The 23,323-nt window shown below is 38.5% G+C and overlaps 1 protein-coding gene across 4 annotated transcripts in view; it reads left to right on the top strand.

The window, feature by feature from the left end:
* Positions 1-23,323, top strand: part of CPEB2 (cytoplasmic polyadenylation element binding protein 2) — an 81,003-nt gene that overhangs the window by 54,464 nt on the left and 3,216 nt on the right. For all 4 annotated transcript variants that reach the window (XM_065405645.1, XM_065405648.1, XM_065405646.1 and 1 more), the window contains 4 exons: positions 6,222-6,340; positions 6,637-6,751; positions 8,720-8,901; positions 22,565-23,323. The exon at positions 22,565-23,323 is cut by the window's right edge and continues 3,216 nt beyond it. In XM_065405645.1, the coding sequence (XP_065261717.1) occupies positions 6,222-6,340; positions 6,637-6,751; positions 8,720-8,901; positions 22,565-22,792 (644 nt within the window). In that variant the 3' untranslated portion in view covers positions 22,793-23,323. The remainder of the gene's footprint in view (positions 1-6,221; positions 6,341-6,636; positions 6,752-8,719; positions 8,902-22,564) is intronic.

Genomic DNA, 23,323 nt, shown 5'->3' with positions numbered 1-23,323 from the left:
TTTTTCCCAACTTAAATTTTTGATAGGCTAAATTCACCTCTGGTTTATGTTGCTTTCTGCTCTCTTAACGTAAGAACATAAGAACGGCCATACTGGGTCAGACCAAAGGGCCACCTAGCCCAGTATTCTGTCTTCCGACAGTGGCCAATGCCAGGTGCCCCAGAGGGAATGAACAGAACAGGTAATCATCAAGTGATCCATCCCCCTGTTGTCCATTTCCAGCTTCTGCAAACAGAGGCCAGGGACACCATTCCTGCCCATCCTGACTAATAGCCTTTGATGGACCTATCCTCTATGAATTTATCTAGTTCTTTTTTTAACCCAGTTATAGTCTTAAACCAGGGTCCTGGTGACAAGAAATGTGCCAAGAGGGGAAATATGCCTCTTCTGGTTTGCGGGAGAAGGTTAGGTCATAGGAAACCACCACAAACCCAAAAATAGGCTGTTCTGTTTGTCATGTTTGGCCAGGGAATTCACTGATTCAGCACGTCTCTGCCTCAGTCTTCGTAGGTGGGAATCCAATGAATTCTGAAATTCACTGATTCAGCACGTCTCTGCCTCAGTCTTCGTAGGTGGGAATCCAATGAATTCTGATGGAAATTAAAATTGCCCTCTCTGAGCACAAACTCTGAGAAGAGGACAGTGGGGGAAGCCTTCCCTCTCTCTTTGGTAAACTCCCATTCCTCTGAGATGTGCAAGAGGAATATTTATCTCAGGAAATTGCAGTTTGTACCTCCATCTGACCTGGCTTGGATCTAGTCCATAATGCCCATCTTTTGTCCTTAGTTGTATGTCTAACACAAGCCCTATATACAGAGACTAGAAATGTAGTTAAAGTTGCATGAAGTTTTTAAATAATCTTGTTTGGTTTTCACAGATAATGTATCTAGGACCCATACAGTTCATCTCTTCCACTTCTCCCCACCATCTGTGATCCATACTTTCAAAAATAGTTTGCTTCTCCTTTCTTTACATCTCTTGAAGATTTGTTCTTATTTAGACTATTGTGTTATTAGTGTCCACCTTTTCCTTAGTCTGACTGGCATCTCTCTAGCTTTAGGTTTCTAGCAATGTGATTCTAAAACTAATTCTGATAATTAGAAAGAAGAGATTTACGTGCTATCTAAGTATTATCAAATTCTCCCACACTTCTTCCCTTTTCAGAATGTCACTTTAAAAAGTACAGTTTCAGTATGAAGAAGTGTGGTTTCGTTTAACATTAATGCGCATTGCATGACGTGAAATCCTTTGCCTTATATAGAATGTGCATTCCCCAGGTTCTGATAAGGATCTACATTGAAAAGAAATTGTTAGATGAGAAAAGGTGGTATTTATATTTATTGAAACATGTGCAAAGCATACAAGCTTTGGCTCATAGAAAATCCTGAGTTATGAATTATTACTACTAATGAGCATGTGATCTAGAAGTTTATATTCACATACAACTCCTTAAGAGAACTCTAAATAAAGAACAGGAGTACTTGTGGCACCTTAGAGACTAATAAATTTGTTAGCCTCTAAGGTGCCACAAGTACTCCTGTTCTTTTTGCGGATACAGACTAACACGGCTGCTACTCTGAAACCTGTCTAAATAAAGAGAAACCCCCAAAATCAGGGAAATGAAAAGTTAAGCTGCCTAACCGTATATACCCTCTACTCCACCCACAAGCACACACTTTACCATAACTACAACTATTGACCACATATTAAACCCTTAATTCTGTCTCACCAACCCAACCCCTTGAGATGCCTACCATTTTTGTTGCACTTCTGCATACGACCCATAAACAAACAGCCCTCTAACAATGCATCCAACTACTACACTAAATATCCACAACTAATAGTGCTGGAGAAAATATTATTTGGTAAAGGAATGTGTGCAGAAGGGTAAAAAGAGGTCATAGTTAGGGTTGTGTTCTATAATCTGTGCCATATGGTAGTTGTGGTAATGGCAAAGTGTGTGTGCTTATAGATAAGAGGAGTAGAGAGTACATGCTGTTTTGTAGCTTACCTTTTCATTTCTTTGTTTGTGTCAGGTGTGGCGCATGTATGTACATATAGTAACCCTAACTGCACTACAACCAAGTTTTTTTGTATATTGATTTCCTAGCCTTCTTTTAATGCTTAATTGTCAGTGAGACCTTGACAAGAGTTCTTGACAAGTTCTTAGAATGTATTGGGGACAACTTCTTTTTTCAGAAAGTGTAGGGAGTAACCAGGGAGGCAGCCATTTTAGACTTGATTCTCACTAACCGAGGAATTGGTTGTGAATCTGAAGGTGCAAGGCAATATGCTGAAAGCGATCATGAAATGATTGATATAATGATTCTAAGGAAAGGAAGGAGTGAGAGCAACAGAATAAGGAAAATGGAATTCAAAAAAACATACTTTAACAAACGCAGAGAAAACTGATAGGTAGAGTTCCATAGGAAGAACAGCTAAGGGAAAAAGGAGCTCAGGAGAGAGAGAGCAACAGTATTTAAGGCAGGGCCGGCTCTAGGATTTTTGCCGCCACAAGCAGAAACAATTTTGGCCGCCCCCCCGCCCCCGTTTTTTTCTTACCCCAACCCCGGCCCCGCCTCAGCTCCGCCCCTTCCCCAAATCCCCAGCCCTGCCTCCTTCCCCCAGGCTCTCAAGCCTAGGAGGGAGGGGGAGAAGCGGTGCGCGCGCCGCGGCCACTTGGAGTCTCCCCCTCCCTCCCAGGCTCTCAAACCTGGGAGGGAGGGCGAGCAGCGGCGCACGAATCAGCTGTTTCGCGCGCCGTGGCGAGCTAGGGCGGCTGGGGCACATTTTTAGGGGCGGCATTCTGGCGCCAGCCTTGCCGCCCCTAAAAATGTGCCGCCCCAAGCACCAGCTTGTTTTGCTGGTGCCTAGAGCCGGCCCTGATTTAACGCACAACAGAATGCGAAGGACAAATAGGAAGACTAGCATGACACCAATATGGCTGCATTAGGAGCTCATTAATGTCCTGAAATTCAAAAAATAAATCCATCAGAAAGTGGAAACATGGACAAATTTCTAAGGATGAGTACAAAAGAATAATGAAAGCATATTGAGACAAAATGAAAAAAAGCAAAAGTACAAAATGAGTAATACCTACAGGGACATAAAAGGCAATAAGAAGAGGCTCTATCAATACATTAGGAGAAAGAGAAAGATGAAGGAAAGTATAGGTCCTCTACTTAACAGAGAAGTAGAGCTAATAATGGATTACATCAAGAAGGCTGAAGCGTATAATGCCTATTTTGCTTCAGCTTTCACTAACAAGGTTCATTGTGACCAGAACCAGCTATATTAACAAAAAGAGGGAAGAACCACGAGCCAGAATAGGGAAAGAACAGCTTAAAGAATAGTTAGGTACGTTAAATGTATTCACTTCAGCAGGACCTGATGAAATTCATCCTAGGGCACTTAAGAAATTAGCTGAAGCAATTGTGAAACCATTAACAGTTATCTTTGAGAACTCATGGAGGATGGGTGAGGTCCCAAAGCCCTGGAAAAGCGTAAACATAGTACCTATCTTTAAAGAGGGAACAAAGAGGACCCAGGGAGTTATAGACCAGTGAGCCTAATTTTGATACCTGGAAAGATAGTGGAACAAATTATTAAACAATCAGTTTATTATCACTTGGAGAATAATAGGGTGATAAGTAATAGCCAATATGGATTTCTCAAGAACCAAATCATGCCAGACCAACCTAATTTCTTTCTTTGACATGGTTACTGTTCTAGTGTATGGGGGAGGGGGAAGCAGGAGACATGATGTATCTGGATTTTTAGTCAGGCTTTTGACACAGTCCCACGTGATATTGTCATAGGGAAATGCTGTCTCATTGAAATTACTATAAGGTGGGTGTAAAACTGGCTGAAAAACCATACGCAGAGTAGTTTGCTGTCAAATTAGAGGGGAATATCCAGTAGAGTCCCATAGGGCTCTGTCCTGGGTCCAATACAAGTCAATATTTTCATTAATGACTTGGATACTGGAGTGGAGATTATGCTTATAAATTGCAGATGACATGAAGCTGGGAGGTGTTGCAAACACTTTAGAGAACAGAATTCAAAATTACCTTGACAAATTGGAGGATTGGTCTGTAATCAACAAGATGAAATTCAGTCAAGACCACTGCAAAGTACTACATTTATGAAGGAATAATCAAATGTGGAACTACAAAATAGGGAATGACTGGCTAGGGAGTAGCAGTGCAGAAAAGGACCTGGGGGTTATAGTGGATCACAAATGGAATACGAGCCAACAATGTGATGCCATTTGTAAAAAACTCAAATGTTATTTAGGAGTGTCATATGTAAGACACAGGAGATAATTGTCCTGTTCTACTTGGCACTGGTGAGGCCTCAGTTGGAATACTGTGTCCAGTTTTGGGTGCCACACTGTAAGAAAGATGGGGACAAAATTGGATAGTCCAGGGAAGAGCTACAAAAATTATAAAAGGCTTAGAATACTTGACCTATGAGGAAAGGTTAAAAAACCTGAGTATGTTTAGTCTTGAAAAAAGAAAACTGAGGGGGACACCAGAAAATAGTCTTCAAATATGTTAATGGCTGTTGTTAAGAGGAAGGTGATCAGTTGTTCTCCATATACACTGAAGGTAGGAAAAGAAATAATGGGCTTAATCAGTAACGAGGGAGATTTAGATTAGATGTTCGGAAAACATTCTAACTATAAAAGTTACATTCTGTAATAGGCTTCCAAGGGAGGTTTTGGAATCCCGGTCACTGGAGGTCTTTTAAGAACAGGATAAACAAACTCCTGATAAGGATGGTCTAGAGATATGCATGGTCCTGTCTCAGTGCAGAAAGGTGGGGAAGGACTAGATGACCATTTGAGGGCCCTTCCAGCCCTACATTTCTACATTTCTATGATTCTGTAAGAGGATAGTGCAGACCTGTCGTAGGTAGAAGTGCAGAATATTTTATCTATCAGCAGCAGTGCTTGAACTCTCCTTCTCTGTTGTAGGATAAAGTATTACAGAACAGTAGCACTTACAAAGAAGATTTTACATGCACTTAAGTCCCCTCAACCAGCCCTGTGCACCCAATTCTCCCCCTAATAATCAGACTTTTGTGTGTGTACCCTTGAAGCACCAAACTTCCGACCCACCAAATCAAGCAGGATTATGTGCACCTGTTCCCGAAGTAGGCAAGCAAGGAAGTTTGTGTGAACCTGACCTGTCATACAATCCAATTTCTATGTGCTCAGGCCAACAGTCAAGTTTGTGTGCACAGAGCATAAATTGTCAATTATTACCCGGTTACCAATAATTATCTTAAATCCTGTCACTTTTATTAAAAAAAAAAATTCTGGTTGCACCTGATTTGCACAGGATCCACTTCTCTACCAAATTTTGTGTAAAAAGAAAAAATGTTTTTAAGGAAATATCGCTCAACAGTGAAGAGTAGAACTGAGAAGGAAATATTCCAGCCAGAGCCCATTTTCAAAGAAATCCTGTTAAAAATTTACATAGTGAAAGTAAACTAAAACTGCATAGAAAATTTATGGCATAGAAATGAACTAAAATTTTCACACTGAATTGGTAACATACTTCAGAGAAAAATGCTCTACTTTAGAGAAAAACGAGAAATGTTTGTGTTTCTAAATATATTTTAGAACAAAACCCTAACTGTGGAGTTGCTGCTGGGTTCTTCAAAAGTTTAAAAGAAAGTTGTTGTTATTAAACCAGAACCATTAAAATGCTTTTCTAGTGGCTTTTTCCCCCCATAGCCTTAATTATGCATTTAAATTCCTATTTATATAGTGTTTTTGGGAAGCTTGGTAGGTCACTTATGCAACAGAGTACTTTGCTCTAATCTCTAGAATTGAGATTAGCCTTTTTGTGCTAAATCAGATTTTCATCAAATAATGTCTACTGCTAGCAGTGAAATGTGTTTTGGGGTCTTAAGTAAAATGTTATCTTAAACTTCCCAGTGTGTGATTGATAGTCTCTTTTAGAAGAACACTAAGGACTGAGCTATGATGAAGAATTTTGTTCCAAAGAGATTTAAGGTCGGTGCTAACGTAAATGGCCATGGAGGTTATTTACATAGATGAAGATGCTGTCTGACTTATAAACAGACAATTAGTTTGACAATGAATCTTGCTTTGCAAATAAATATGTTCGCATGGAGAAGAAACTTTTTGTGAAGAACATAGGAGAAAAAATTGCACACTTGCAGCTAATTTATTTTTGTTGTTGCTTCAGGATACGCGTTCCTCCTTTTCCAAGAGGAGAGCTCTGTTCAGGCACTGATTGATGCCTGCATTGAAGAAGATGGAAAGCTCTATCTATGTGTTTCCAGTCCTACTATCAAGGACAAGCCAGTAAGTAAACAGTAGATGGCCTCCAGGCTATAGCTGCCATCTGTCTAAAGCTGCTCCTGAGATGGTGATGGTGAAAATAATCAAAAGCAAACTACTGTTGTCAGAGTTCAACATCTGGGACAACTGAATGACTTAAATAACTGCAGTGTCTTGAATTAATAGGATTAAAACAGAGCAACTAGACATGTTCAGTTAATGAGACTGTGACTAGCTGACAGTTTATATAGACTGATGAACATGCTAGGACCGTAATGTGGTGAGACTTAAGCATGCAATTTTCTTTTTTTATTAAATAGGTTCAGATTCGTCCCTGGAACTTAAGTGATAGTGACTTTGTGATGGATGGTTCACAGCCGCTTGATCCTCGAAAAACAATTTTTGTTGGAGGTGTCCCTAGGCCATTAAGAGCTGGTAAGTATAAAACTGGTACTGTAATGTGGCAATTTTTAAAGGTATACTATTGTCGGTAATAAATTGAATCATACATATTGCATAAGATTTATACACAAGAATATCTTGATGGTAGACTATCTATGAAATATCTCCCTGTATTTACACGCTCTCTCCTGTAAATTCTCCAGGTGGGCTGTGGCCACAAAGCACTGCTCATCATTTATATCTACTTAAAATCAAAACTCATCAAGAACTTCATGGTTGTTTCCAAATTAAAGCTACAGGAAATTCACTTATATTACTTGTCAAAGTTTTAATGTAAAATTTATCACTCAAAGGTTGGTTTTGTTCAAAAAAAAAAAAGTGTGTGGGTAGGAGAGTCCATGCCCCCATTACTGCACTTGAACTTGCTCAGAATTTTACTGCTGCTGTTCCAGTCTTACTAGTAGTCTACTAGAGCATCTTATGGCATCCATCCAGTCAACAGTTTATATGAAATGGAATCATAGTGCAATGTGCTAGAAATCCCAGCACCTGTTAGAGAGACTGCAGGAGTGCCACTCATGATACCAGAACTTGTTGTGTAGCATAACTCTGTCACAGAAAGAACAGCAGTCAGAAGGAAGACACAAGACATCTATTAGTCCATCAGGAAATTGAGAGCCAAAAAAGTGACAATCTAAGATCTAGGTGTAAAAAATCTTCTTTGGTTTTTAATTCTTGGGCCTAGAATTTCCTGGCCTCATGGAATTTTTTCATTTGCAAAGAATTTATCTGTCGCCATAATATAAACATTATGCTTTTTAAGTATCGGGGGTAGCCGTGTTAGTCTGGATCTGTAAAAGCAGCAAAGAGTCCTGTGGCAGCTTATAGACTAACAGACGTATTGGAGCATGAGCTTTCGTGGGTGAAGTGGGTATTCACCCACGAAAGCTCATGCTCCAATACGTCTGTTAGTCTATAAAGTGCCACAGGACTCTTTGCTGATTATGCTTTTTGTCACTGCAGCAAAAACATAGTATGGCCTTTTTCTTCTTCCAAACAGTGTTGTGATTTTTTTTCATTACTTCAGTCAAAATGCTTCTTACTTGGTCAAAGCTCATTATTTGAGTAAACTAAACAAACACAGTACTGCTTGTCATATTAATATCTGCTGAAACTGAGCTTCTGTGGCATTAATGTGATGACTATTTTGTCTTCACTAAAGTAGTAAGACTTTTAGCTCACTCTTTACTGTATTTGCGAACAGATGTTTATTTAAAATAAACACTATTATTCAACAGCACCATCAGCTGACAGCTTCATACACTATTTCCAAGTGCATCAACTACGTCCTAAATGTAAAATTTCAATATATACAGATTAAATCAGTTGCAGTAACTGAAGTGGGCATTTAAATGCTGTGAATGGTTTGCCAAAATACCTGGTTTGTACAGTTGAAATTAACTCTTATGAAAATCTGTTCCAACTCACAAAGTCCAGACAAGCAGGCTTTGTATAGGGGTTTGAAGGATAGAAGCTCCTACTCCAAATGGAGGAAGGGTATGGAGCATTTATATAGCCAAACAATAGTGGGCTGCTACAACATGTACTCAAGGATTTTGTAGGAATTCTACCCAGTTCACAGTCCATGCATTCATCAGCCCCTGAGTCTGCCCCAAAATCCTCTTTCGCATCCCATGAAGGAAATCCCCTTGGATTTCAGCTCTAGGGCACATAGGTGGCAGTGACTCATTGTTCTACTGAGTTTTGACTTTATAAAGTCACTTGAGAGGGATGTGGCCACTGCTGTGAAAATCGATATTTTAAGTATTCTTATGAAATATGTCATATATATTTCCTAGATTATTGGTTTGTATTTTACAATACATATGACATAATAAATTACTAATTTTTCTTTTCTATTACTTTTCAAATAAAAATACATTTGACAGCATTTACATTGCTTATTTTAAAATACTATTGTATTCTTTTGTTCCTCCATAGTGGAATTGGCTATGATAATGGACCGTCTCTATGGTGGAGTTTGTTATGCAGGAATTGATACTGACCCTGAGCTGAAATACCCCAAAGGTGCTGGGCGTGTTGCATTTTCCAATCAGCAGAGTTATATTGCTGCCATTAGTGCTCGGTTTGTTCAACTTCAGCATGGCGATATCGATAAACGAGTAAGTTGTACAGAATTAAGTTGTTTAAAACATTTATTACATGTCTCTGCAAATGAGTGACAAGCTATAAAACACACCTCACAGAATTCACTGAAGTTGCATTTGGTTTGGCTTTGATACTAACTTCTTAGTTACATTTCTTTTAATAGTTATGTAACTGCTGAAGTTCTAGAAATTAAAACCTTAATGTGCAATATATATTCAGCAAAGCAGCAGTTTGTTCCTGTTACTTACTCTATACTGTATATATTTTTCTTCTTCTAGAGACATAGCTCCTTTTTTGACATCAAGGGCAAAGAGCTTGAAAAATACACTTAGTTTTTCTTCCTTTTATCTGAAGTAAACCAGCACGGTGATGGAATCTTCTACCATTCTGACACTTATACACTGAGACTCCTTAGGTTTGATTTTCAGAGCAGCTTAGTATCTGCAGTTTCCATTGGTTGTAGGTGCTCAAAACTTGTGAAAATATGCCCCAATGGGCCTCAAGCTGGACACCCAAAATCAGATAGTGGTAGCTCTTAACATTGCAGAGAGAGCTTTTTAAATGTGCACCAATGAAGTGCTGTCTTCCTGAGTTTGCAGACGGACAATTCCTGTGTATCCACTGCTGCTCATAGCTTCCCAAAGCAAAAATCAAAATGATACCGATAAGATCGGTCAGTTTCACTACTGCTATTTAGAAGCATGTGGACATCAAGGAAACTGACATAAATGATGTCAGTTTAAGTACAGTATGTTGCTGCTTTGGAAAACTATTGGTAGTGGCAGTTGTTGGAGCTTTATCACAGAGAGGTTGTTCCCAAAAAGGAATGTGGGTAAAGAGGAGGAAGGGTAGAGTAGTGGAGATTCCCTTCTCCCTTATTGCAGGCCAAAGACTGAGAGAAAAATAGTACCTCTCATTAGAACCTCCTGGCTGTTCTGGGGAGAGGGAATGCCTTATCCCTTTAAGCAAACAGAGAAGACTGAGGAATAGCTTCATATTTTTCATACACCTATTAATTAGAGGATGAAGTAGAAGTTGAAGCCCTCAGGTAGGGTCCTGTGACAGAATCCTCCTTCCCAGCAATTCTATGTGTGGGGCAAGAGAGTGGACTGGACTTTTCATGAAGGCATTAATTTTATTGGTGAGACCTCCCCTTCTCATCTTCTGCATCAGTCTCTGGATAATAGGTTTTTAGTACTTTGGCTAATGGGTATTTATGTGGGAAGAAGGATAACCTTGTGGTTCGGGTGGGACTCTAGAGTCCAGGGTTCAATTCCTGCTGTGCCACAGATATCCTTTGTGACCTTGGACAAGTCACTTAATTTGTCTGTGCCTCAGTTCCTATCTGCAAAATGGGAATAATTGCACTTCTCTACCTCACAAGGGTGTTGTAAGGATAAATACATGAATAATTATAAGGAACTCTGATATTATGGTGATGCTGGCCATAAATGGGTAGACAGTAAATTTATCATGCCATGGTGATAAATAATAGTCATTTAACTTTTCTAAAGGAACATTGAAGGCATATTGTCAGATTATGAATCCTGATTAAACATTTCTTAGCTGTGTTACTGGGAAATTGAAACAGGAATATCAGAATGGCTCTACTGGATCAGACCAATGGTCCATCTAGTCCAGTATCTGGTCTTCTATAATGGCCAGTGCTAAATGCTTCAGAGGAAGGTGCGAGAATCCCACATGAGGCAGATCTGATATAATCTGCCCCATGATGTTCTCTTCCTAATTCCCAGTAGAGATAGTTCTAAGCATTGGAGAGAGAGTGTGTGTGTGTGTATGTGTTCCAAAACACTTTGCTTGCATTAACTGGTATAACTTTGGATATTCTTGTTATCCGTATAAATGTCCAGGCCCTCTAAGTTCTCCGCTTCCGTGACATACTGTGCTAGTCTAATTCCACAGTTTTACGCCGTGAGTGGAAAAAGTATTTCCTTTTACCAATCGTGAATTTACTGTTTTTCAGTTTCATTGAGTGTCACCCGGTTCTTGTGTTGTGAGCCAGGGAGAACCAAAGTACCAATCTATCTTCCCTGTACCATTCTTTCTTTCATATACCTTTATTTTGGGTCCTTTTTTATTCCTTACCTTTCTAAGGTAAACAATCCCAAACTTTTCAATATCTCTTTATATGAATTTTTCCATGCCCCTAACATTTTAATTTCCCTTCTCTGAATCCCCTCTAATTCTGCTATATACTTTTTGAGGTGGATATTCCACTCAGTATTCCAGATGAGGAGTACAGCATTGATTTATAAAATGGTACTATATTTTCTGTATTATTCTTCATCCTGTTCCTTATGCATCCTAACACCTTGTTTGCTTTTGTGACTGCAGCTGTATCATGCACAGAAGTCTTCATTGATCTGTCACAATGATGCCCAGGTACCTTTACTGAGTTAATAAAGTAATTTACAACCCTGTAAGGTGGATGCATAATTCAAACTTTTCCTTCCAATATATGTTTGCTTTGCATTTATTTACCTTGAACTTTATCTGCCATTGTGTTACCCATTCACCTAGTTTGGTTAGGTCCCTCTGATGTTCCTCACATTATTCTCTGGATTTGACTAACTTAAGTAACTTTATCATCTGCAAATTTTGCTACCTCTTTGCTTAGCCACATCATTAATAAATATTAAATAAGGTTCCTACTATGGAACCCTAAGGCATCCCTCTATTAGCCTTTCACCATGATGATAATTGACCATTTATTCCTATTCTTTGTTCCTTATTTGTTAGCCACTTTTCAATCCAAGACAATACTCTGCCTTATATTCCATGGCTACTTAGCTTCTTTGGTAGCCTTTTGTGAAGGACCTTGTCAAAGGCTTTTGACAGTCTAAATAAATTTCAGCAGTTTCTCCTTTATCTATTACTATATTGATCCATTCAAAAAATTCTAATAGATTAGTGAGACATTATTTCTCTTTGCAGAAACCATGCTGGTTAGATTATATCATATCATGATCTTCCAGGTGTTTTTTTTATTCTGGTTTTGTTATTTCAATGAATTTACAAGGTACAGAAGTAAGGCTTTCTGGTCTGTACCTGGATCATCCCTGGAACTTCTTTATGTATTGGTACAATTTTTGCTACCCTTCAGTCCTTAAGCTATTTTTAATTAAAAGAATGCATGTTCTTTGCTAGCAGCTCAGCCACTTCATCCTTGAGCTTCTTCAGTACTCTTGGATGTATACCATCCTGACATAGTGACTTGCTGCTTTTTAGATTATCCGCTTGTTTCGACACCTCTTCTTCTGACTCCTCAATGTCTGATAGTATCTTATCTTTTATTTCCAGAGAAGAGGAATTCTGGTGTAGTTATCTTCCTAACATCTTCTGAGGTGAAGACTGATGCAGAGAAATTATTTAGCTTGTCAGCAATGTTCTTATCTTCTTTTAATTGCCTCCTTTGTCCCTGGGTGATACAGAAGACACACTGATTTGTGTGCAGGCTTTATGCTTCTGATATACTTGAATAATCTCTTGTTGTTTTTTTATATTTCAGCTATTTCCTCTTCAAAATCTGTTAGTACTCCTGAATTCCATTTTACGTATTACTTACTGTAATTTAGTCTCTGAATAATTGGAACCTTGAATTTACCTATTAAACACTTATGTTTGGTTTTTGCATTTTAGTCTTTTGGATCAATGAAAATAGATTAGTAAATTTCAATTTTGTTTCCTAGTCAGTTTCACTTTCAGATTGTTGTTGTGCTATAATATTGGGGTGTAAACACTGCAGAAGAATGTTTAAATTCTAACACGCTGCTTTCATTTTCTTCTTCTCTATTAGAACATATTTATTGTTAATATTAGATTTTGGGAAATCTAAAATATGGGCCTAATCTTTCACACGTCTTTAAAATGAAACAAATGTTAAGCAAGATAGTTGCTTTGATTATGCCACTTGAATTTGATAAATCTGGTATCAGACCCATAGAGCTATTGTAAAATAATTTATATTGAAATGCTATATTTGTACAGAAAATCATGAAGCTAGTGATGGCCATGTTGATCAGTAGTCTGAGATAGTTCTAGAATATTTGTTTTCCTTTATAAAAAATGAGAAGCTATCAAATTATGTACATAGCTAAGCTATGTAATAGTGTGACCTTATTATTTTATTCTGCTGATTCTACTGATTGTTACACTCAATTGTTCCATCATTTCAAATTAGTTACATTCCCATGTGTTTGTACATTCCCCTGCATAATGGGATCCCAATTTTGTTTCGGGCTTTTATATTGTGCTTTCGCCCGAATACTGATCTATAGAAAAGAGTACTACTTCTAAATACATAAAGGGGATTAAATCTCATACTTTTGACAGATGCATGTGTACACAATTTTCTGAAGGTAATAAAATGTAGTGTAAAAACTGTATAATACTGGATCACAGTTTCTGAAAGCTTTGAAACCCTTATGTTTTACATAACCTCAGTGTCAGTATGCTACTTAAGGAAGTTTTTGGATCAGGGTGTATTTGAGAGATATCAAAAGGTAAAGAACTTAATGCCTTTGTTTTAAATTCAGTATCATATATGAAGAGTGTCAGGTGCACAAAACATTGCCTATTTGTTTGCCACATTAACACTTGGGTAATTACGGTTGTTGGACTGTTAATTTTTGGCATTAAATTTCACGTAAGAAATCCCCATTTCTAACACTAAGGTTCTTGTAGCTGTTAAATGTTACAAATATATAAATTCTCCTTGCTGTGGCTATAATTAGTTTTACCACTGTAACTATGGTAAATGAAAGTGTAATGAAGCTGTTAAACTAATTCACTAAACTGGGAAGCAGAAATCTCCTGAGATTTTTTTTTTTTTTTTTTTTAAATGAAAGATGAATTAGGCCACTAGAAATTAGTTGTCCAGAACAGATCATCGTATGTCCTCAGTATCTTTTATTGTTCATTGGGTATATATTTGAATGCAACTTGAATGCAATTTTAATTAAAGGGAAGTTTTCTGTCTTTCTCCTCCTTATATCTTTCTCTTCCTCCTGTTTGTTACCAGACAATTTAGCTTAGGAAGATCACTTGCAGGAGCATAGGGATAGCCATACAGGATCAAACTAGTGGGCCATCTAGTTTGGTGTTCTGTCTTTGCCAGCAACAGAAGCTTCCGAGGAGGGTGTCAGAAATCTGATGTGGGCGCAATTATGGAATAAATGGCATATAAAGGAAATATTACCTAACCCCTGTCAATTAGAGGTTGACATGTGCATTGAAACATGAGGGGGTTTATATCCCTTTTGACTTCAAACAAAAAGTCTGCTTTATTTAATGTAACTCTTTACTTTTTTTGCCTTTCATTTTCATTGATTGTCCCTTTGTTTTTGTGCTATATGAGAAGGTAAATCCAAACATCCAAGATAACTTCTGTGTTTTGTATACTGCTGTCATAATCCCCTAATTTTTTGTCTCCTCTCTAAACTAAACGTTGAAAGAAACAAGGTTGTGTAGATGTAATCCAGAGGCACAATTTCGGCCCCTCTCCTGCTATTGCTTCCGAATAGGCAAACCCTTATATCTATGCTGAGTTCTATTAAAAGTAATGGCTCTGTGCACACCCATTTGTAATAGAAAGATTGGAACTTTAAGCAGCGAATCTTATTTGTGGTGTTGATACATGAGCCAAAAAGAATACAGCTTGACTTTAAAACCCCATGATGAGTTTGCAAGGCTTGTAGTTAGAAGAAAAATCCTTTTATATGTATAGTGAACAAACTTAATTTGAGACACTGAAACAAAAATAATGCTCCTCAAAATGCCATTTTCAAAGTAGGACTTTTTAAAGATTTTTTTTCCCTTCATGATGTAGTTTTTGCCCAATCCAATAAACTGTTGTTGAGAGAATTAATATTTTCAGTTCTACATTTACTGTTTCCAAATTGACAGGAGTATAAAACTTCTTGAGGATGACTTTCTGTTAGATTTGGCCATTTGTTAATGCTTTCCTTATCCGATTCTTTGCCCCCTGGATTTGTGAGATGTATCAAAGGTAATTTTGGGGGGGTTTTGGTTGAAGTATTCATGTAAAATAGTGCATGGAAATATTGGTCAAGCCAAAGAAATGCAGAATTTTTATAATTAATTTTCTAATACTACTTGTATAGATAGCCACTGACCTTTATAAAGGAAATTAAATATACACTTAGATTTTAATTTTTTCTTGTGTTGCTCTCTGTTGCAAGGCTATGTGGCCTAGTGGCCAGAGTCAATACGGCTGCTCTTCCTCGCAGGACTGCGTGGTTTGGAGGCAAGAGGCGGATGGACCACCACCCCCCTGGGTGGTGGCCAGGGTAGGGGGACCTGGACCCTCCCAACTCCCCCTGGGTCCCAGCCCAGGGCCCTATCAGCAGCGAGTGTATTTGCCTCTGAGTCAGTGGGGATCCATCTGAACCACACTGACTTAACACCTGGTCCTATTGTTTAAGGTGTTGATAATTTTTTTCTTGTCCCGCTGAGATATTTTGACAAGTTTTATATGAAGGTAGTTGAAGTCTTCATTAATATAATTGTATTAGACTTTGTTATGCTCTTTGAGTTCAGAACATTGAGAGAGATCAGTTTCCTTCTTCTGATCTGTAGTAGTACAGACCCGGCTTTGTATTCTTATAACTTGGAGTTAGTCCTCACCATTCAAAAGTTATATCTGAATAAATTCTATGGAATATTTTAGATGTGGCACTCCTCTCCTGTTTCTGCAATCTAATATGTATTTCTTATATAATTTATACCCAGGAATTATAGTATCCATGTCTGGTTTTGGTTTTTGCGTTCATCCATGTTTCTGTAATGTCTGTTATGTCAAGGTCCTCTTCCATTGGCAGACATTCTAGTTCATGTAATTGTGCTCTTCATTTTCTTGCATTCTTGCATTTGAATATAAATATTTATAGTTTTTGACCATGTGCCTATTTTTATTTAACTCCTCAGTCTGACACCACGTTGATTTTAACAGAAATTACCTCTGTGATCTTGACTTCTGCCTGACCCAGTTTAACTGTTGTTTCTGTTCTATCCTTTACTTGATACAGAGATGCCTTGTGTTTTCCTTAACTCACACTCCCCACCCCCAGCTCTACTTGAACAATCCCCCAAAACTTCATTTTATGTGCCATCATCTGATTTCACTTTGATTAAGGTGAAGCCCATCCCTTCGTATAGGCTCTCCCTTCCCTAAAATGCTTCTCAGGATGTAGTAAATTTAAAGCCTTCCTCTTTACACCATCTTCTCATCCATTCATTGAGACCCTGAAGTTCTCCCTGCTTAGCTGGTCCTGCATGTGGAACTGGAGGCATTGCATAGAAAGCTATAAGAGTGGCTCTGGACCTATGCATACTTCCTAGCAATCTAAATTTAGCTTCCAGGTCCTCACTCATACACTTTCCTACATCATTGGTATCCATATGTATTATGACCACAAGCTTCTTACCAGTATTCAGTAGAAGTCTCTCTAGATATTTCATGAGATTTTCCACCTTTGCATTCAGTAGGCAGATAACCAGATGTCACATTTACCATATACCCAACTATCTATGAGATTGTTTACACAGCAAGAAAGTGCTTGGCAAGCTAGGGTGTGTGATTCTCCAGTGCACTAGCTTGCCATGCACTAAAGGCTGTGTGGTCCCTGCTACAGTGCACTAAAAGTTCGATAGTGCACTTTGATGTTGCATCAAAGTGCACTATGGAACTTTTAGTGCACTGTACCGGGGTTCAACCTGCAGATAGTGCGCAGCAAGCTAGTGCTCTATAGATTATACCATGGCTTGCTGTATGCTAACTCAATGTATAGACAATCCCTACATTTCTAATGGTTGAATTCCCCTATGACCAGAGTCTGTCTTCATTTCAGCTGTGTAATCCCATCCCCAGGAGTGATCTCCTCATGTACAGAGAAGTGATCAGCCTCCTCTATCTCAGTTGGCAGATGTGTTCTATCTAAAGGAGTGTATTTTTCTACCACCTAAGTTGCCTCCCATCAGGAAATTTGGGGGATCAGGGAAGTCCATTTTGAGCTGGTCCACTATGCAATCCATCTCTACATCTCTAGATACAGTTTTGTGTGTCTCTGCCACTCCATTTCTGTAACTCTGGCCTGAAGATGGTTGGTTGGTCTCTCTTTGGGGTATGGGCTATCTTCACTGGGTGCATACATATACCATACTTGCCATACATTCTTCATTTATGCAGTAAACCAGGTAACATCCATCCAGTCTTGTACATCCATAGTTACACGGGTTTATATTCTAACTTGGTACTAGATTATGTTAGGCGTGATTTTTTTTTCATTGATTAGAAGGTGATTATTTTAGTGGTTTTTTCCTAATTACACTGGTTTACAATTTTTGAGAAGTCGTCTGCTTCAGAGATAAAATGTGCTATTTATTATAAATAAATAAAATTAATGGAGATATCCCATCTCCTAGAACTGGAAGGGACCTTGAAAGGTCATCGAGTCCAGCCCCCTGCCTTCACTAGGAGGACCAAGTACTGATTTTGCCCCAGATCCCTAAGTGGCCCCCTCAAGGATTGAACTCACAACCCTGGGTTTAGCAGGCCAATGCTCAAACCACTGAGCTATTATGTATTTTGATGTGCTGAATTCAAATATGACAATTAAAACAACTGATTGGCTACTGTTTCTAAGATATTTAATTTTTTACATTTTATGTCTATGTATATTGTGTAGATAGAGTTTTAATCATAAATTGTAAACCTAGGTCTTTTCATGTGTTTATGGTTGCTTTACATGATAATATTTCACCTGTCCTGTTTATGTAACACTTTAAAAATCAGCAAAAGGGTTATATAAATAAAATTTATTATGAAACAAAAGGCAAAAAACTATTATGTATATAGTTTAGTCCTATTCAGTGTCTACTCGGCGCTTCTTGGCTTGTCTCTTGTATTCATTAAATGGAGCATCTCTTGTCACTGTCCAGCAATAGTCTGCAAGCATTGATGGGCTCCATTTGCCCTGATAGCGTTTCTCCATTGTTGCAATGTCCTGGTGAAATCGCTCGCCGTGCTCGTCGCTCACTGCTCCGCAGTTCGGTGGAAAAAAATCTAGATGAGAGTGCAAAAAAATGTATCTTTAGTGACATGTTGCAACCAAGGCTTTTGTATGCCTTGAGGAGGTTTTCCACCAACAACCTGTAGTTGTCTGCCTTGTTGTTTCCGAGAAAATTTATTGCCACTAACTGGAAGGCTTTCCATGCCGTCTTTTCCTTGCCACGCAGTGCATGGTCAAATGCATCATCTCCAAGAAGTTCACGAATCTGAGGACCAACAAAGACACCTTCCTTTATCTTAGCTTCACTTAACCTTGGAAATTTTCCACGGAGGTACTTGAAAGCTGCTTGTGTTTTGTCAATGGCCTTGACAAAGTTCTTCAGCAGACCCAGCTTGATGTGTAAGGGTGGTAACAAAATCTTCCTTGCTTCAAGAAGTGGTGGATGCTGAACACTTTTCCTCCCAGGCTCCAATGACTGTCGGAGTGGCCAATCTTTCTTGATGTAGTGGGAATCTCTTGCACGACTATCCCATTCGCAGAGAAAACAGCAGTACTTTGTGTATCCAGTCTGCAGACCAAGCAAGAGAGCCACAACCTTCAAAGCACCACAAAGCTGCCACTGATGTTGGTCATAGTTTATGCACCTCAAAAGTTGTTTCATGTTGTCATAGGTTTCCTTCATATGGACTGCATGACCAACTGGAATTGATGGCAAAACATTGCCATTATGCAGTAAAACAGCTTTAAGACTCTTCTTCGATGAATCAATGAACAGTCTCCACTCATCTGGATCGTGAACGATGTTGAGGGCTGCCATCACACCGTTGATGTTGTTGCAGGCTACAAGATCACCTTCCATGAAGAAGAATGGGACAAGATCCTTTTGACGGTCACGGAACATGGAAACCCTAACATCACCTGCCAGGAGATTCCACTGCTGTAGTCTGGAGCCCAGCAGCTCTGCCTTACTCTTGGGTAGTTCCAAATCCCTGACAAGGTCATTCAGTTCACCTTGTGTTATGAGGTGTGGTTCAGAGGAGGAGGGGAGAAAATGTGGGTCCTGTGACATTGATGCTTCGGGACCAGAAGTTTCATCCTCTTCCTCTTCCTCGTCTGACTCAAGTGAGAATGATTCTGGTGCATCAGGAACCGGCAGTCCTTCTCCGTGGGGTACTGGGCGTATAGCTGATGGAATGTTTGGATAATGCACAGTCCACTTTTTCTTCTTTGACACACCTTTCCCAACTGGAGGCACCAGGCAGAAGTAACAATTGCTGGTATGATCTGTTGGCTCTCTCCAAATCATTGGCACTGCAAAAGGCATAGATTTCCTTTTCCTGTTCAACCACTGGTGATGATTTGTTGCACAAGTGTTGCAGCATATGTGTGGGGCCCACCTCTTGTCCTGATCTCCAATTTTGCAGCCAAAATAAAGGTGATAGGCTTTCTTAACCATAGTGGTTATACTGCGCTTTTGTGATGCAAAAGTCACTTCACCACAAACATAGCAGAAGTTATCTGCACTGTTCACACAAGTACGAGGCATCTCTGCTCACTTTGGCTAAACAGAAATGTGTCCCTTTGCAAAATCAAACACTGACAAATAAGAGAGCACGACACTGTATGATTTCTAGAGCTGATATAGGGCAATTTGTTCAGCAGAGTGACGTAAGCTTCGTTATGATTGCATCATCCATGACTTCTAGGAATAACATGATGCAATTCATATCATGTATGACGCAATACCAGCTTCAGATTGCATCATTCATTGTTTTGCCTAAAAAGCAAGTACTGTCCAAACCCAGTCATAGATTTATTCATAGATCCAGTCAAAGATGTATTTTAGTCATTTCTGGTTTAAATTGAGATCCGTTCCCTTTATAACTTACTTATCCTCCGCCATTCCCAAGTCAAGGGTCGTATACACTGACCCAATAGCATATCTTGAAAACTAGAGCCAATCAACAATTTTAAGCATCATTTTCGTTCTCAGTGACCCAGAATTAGTAAAGTTTGACTACATTTATTTCAGAAGCATTTTGGCTGTAGAGCAGTGTTATCTGAGTCATTATCTTTTTTTAATTATGCACTATTTTCTTTCTTGTCTCAGTTTTGGAAAAAGCCCAAACTCATATTAATAGGCATGGAGGTGAGGAAAAGAAGAAGAGAGAAAGTACAAACGGTTAAAAAGAAATGCTCTCATATGCAATACGTTAATACACTGATTCAGTATTTTCGTTGTTGAACTGAAACCACTGAGGGGGTTTGGGGTTCTTTCAGAGTTTAAGGAGCCATTGGCACACATTTGATGACAGCACTCTCCCTAACAATAGATAGAGATCCTTGAATTTTGAAGTTCAGCCCACACACACTTATTCTTATTGAAATGTACAGTACTTCACTTGTTGCTTTAAATTGTAAAGATAACTCTTCCATGAGGTACCTATTCATATTAAAAGCTTTGAGTTTAACTCGTAGAAAAGCGACTCCTTGCAGTGATACAGAATGTAGAGTTTGCATTAAAAATACAGGTTAGCGCAGTGAGTGTACTTACTGTTTTTTTTTCCAAGACATTTTTTTATGTACTGTAGACCAGTCAGGAATGATAGTCACTCATGGAACATTTTGGGAAAAAAAGACTTTTGATGTAAAGCATTTGGGGATTAATTTTAGGGATTGCTATTTCCCCTTTTCTCTTAATTTGATTAGCATTTGTTGTAAGAATAGTGCGTTTGTGTGTGACTTAAAATCAACTTCATTTTCAAGAGTTTGCATTGATTACTCACATCAAGTGAAATAATAACTTTAGCTAGCTTGCAACAGCAATACTTTTGCCTACTTATTAGAACACATTTTTTAAAGGTAAGTGATGTGCTGATTAATATTATGCATCAAAGTGACTGGTTTTTGTCCATGCTGCATCCAGTTTTCTCATACGTTTAAGGATACATTTTAAATACTTTTTTTTAAATTCAAGTTTTTACTGTTTCATACAGCAGTTTGAAACTAGTATGTAAGGGTGACTGCTTAGCTCCAGAACGGATAGCATCTTTATGTAGATTCTTGCTAATGTTAAAGTATATCGATAAACAATCCTTTTATAGCAATCACTTTGTGAGCATGAATTGCTGCAACACTGTGTTTTGACAGACGAATGACCAGCAGTATGTCTTCTTTATAAAGTGAGGAAAACGTCCAAAACAATGTGTGGTTTTTTTGTTTGTTTGTTTTTAAGTTGGGGTCAATTCCTTTGTATTTTGTTTTGAAATTCTTTTTCCTCTCTGAACACAATGTGTAACTGAACTGTAATAGAGACCTAATGCAAATTAACCATTAGACACTTGCCACTTTTCCACTCTGACAGTCAGAAGTGTTTGGGAGTGGAGAAACTGTCTATACAAGACAGGTGTCTGGTAGTCTGAGAGTTGCAAAGATGGTGTTTTAAATAATGTTTTAAAAAAAAAAAAAAAAAAACCCTAGAAATACAGTGTATTAACAGCCTATTGTGTAAAGTTAAAATAGTTACATAAAGAGTTAAAGGAATATATCACCAAGGCTTTTGGCTACAAATTTGATGTATTTAATTCCTGAAATGGCTATTAATTTGCACAAATGATCTGTGCACACAATCATTTGTGTTTCCTAAAATAGGATGTGAGCAAGCCGGTAAGGTGTAGGTACAAGTGTAACTCTGGTTTGCATACAAGCTAGATTCTTGCATGATCAAATAATTATGCGTGCAAAATTGTGTGCATAGTTAATGTATGTCTATGCTGCAGTTAAACACCCACAGTTGGCCCCTGTCAGCTGACTCAGGTTATTTAATTGTACTGTAGCTGTTTGGGCTTGGGCTGGAGCCTGGGCTCTGGGACCCTCCCCCCTTGTGGGGTCCTGGAACCTGGGCTCCAGCCCGAGCCCAAATATTTACACCACAGTTAAAAAGCCCTGTAGTTCAAGTCAGCTCACATGGGCCAGCAGTGGGTGTTTCATTGCAGTGTAGGCATACCCTTAGAGGTCAGGCTGAGGTCTCTTTTGAACAATTGGTATTTTTCACAACCAGTGCTTCTGTATTAACCCTTATCAACAATATAGATTAGCCGGATACTCTCAAGCAGTCCTTTATAACAAACCTAGTATAGTTCAATGTGTATGCTCCTTGAAGCATGTTTGAAAGCACCGAGCACAACATTTGCTCAATAAATAGTAGAAAGTAATGTGTATTGTGGGAGTGAATTTGGTAAAGGCAACTTGAAGCAAAACAAAAAAATGTGTGTGAAATGATTTACATAAAAATATCTTTCTGCTTCCTGTGAATGCTACTGGGCAATGTGAGAGTGACCAAGGCTTCCATTTCCTTTCTTCCTCCTGATTTAATTTACACTTCTCCACGTAAGGACTAGACTGCAATCTCCACTTGTCTATAAAAACATTTGTGTATTTCTAACAAATTATGATCTGGATGTGTGTTCCTGTGGCATATCTCCACTGTAGCATTGATGTTCACACTTTTTTTTTTTTTGGTTGGGCAACCATAAAACAAATTGAAAATGCTTAATCTTTTCTGATGCAGAAATACAAGACATTAACTAGGGTTTGTTGTTTCTTGTTTTTGTTTTTTTCCCAACAGGTGGAGGTAAAGCCATATGTGTTGGATGACCAGATGTGTGATGAATGCCAGGGTGCACGATGTGGTGGAAAGTTTGCTCCTTTCTTTTGTGCCAATGTCACTTGCCTGCAGTATTACTGTGAGTTTTGCTGGGCAAACATCCACTCTCGTGCAGGACGTGAATTCCATAAGCCATTGGTAAAGGAGGGGGCTGACCGCCCACGTCAGATCCACTTCCGCTGGAACTAAGCATAGTGAACCAGCGTCTACATAAGGAAAGAAGGGTGCATGTGGCTTACTGTGTTTGAAGATACTGACATGCAGAAGAAATAAGTGCATTCTTCTGCTTTTCACCCCAGCTATCAATACATGCATCTTTATCAGCAGCCAAAACACTACAAGCCTCTTGTTTTTCACCAAAACCCTACATCTCAGGCTTACTAATTTTTGTGATATTTTCATGTTAAAATAAAATGTTCTTTTGTATTTTCTCCAAGTTATTTTTATATGTAAAGTTAAAATTAGATATGAGAATGTTTTTGCGTAGGGGCACAAAGTCTGCTGCTATATTTAGTGGGTGAAGCGTGCACTTATTTCTAAACATGGGTTTTTAACTTCAAGATCTGCCCCAGTAATTTACCAAAGGTAGCAAAATAGTGAAGATGGAATATGTCTGCTACAAAAAGCTTATTTTTATTGTTGTTGCTATTTTCAGTGTATACATAAACTAAAAATTAGGGTTGATTTTTGCTCTCCATTTTGACTTGCAAGAAATAATAC

The sequence above is a fragment of the Emys orbicularis genome, chromosome 5, assembly GCF_028017835.1.
Source record: "Emys orbicularis isolate rEmyOrb1 chromosome 5, rEmyOrb1.hap1, whole genome shotgun sequence".
NCBI classification, from domain to species: domain Eukaryota; kingdom Metazoa; phylum Chordata; order Testudines; family Emydidae; genus Emys; species Emys orbicularis.
Note: the sequence above shows the minus strand (reverse complement) of the source record. Positions and strands in the feature narration are given on the sequence as shown.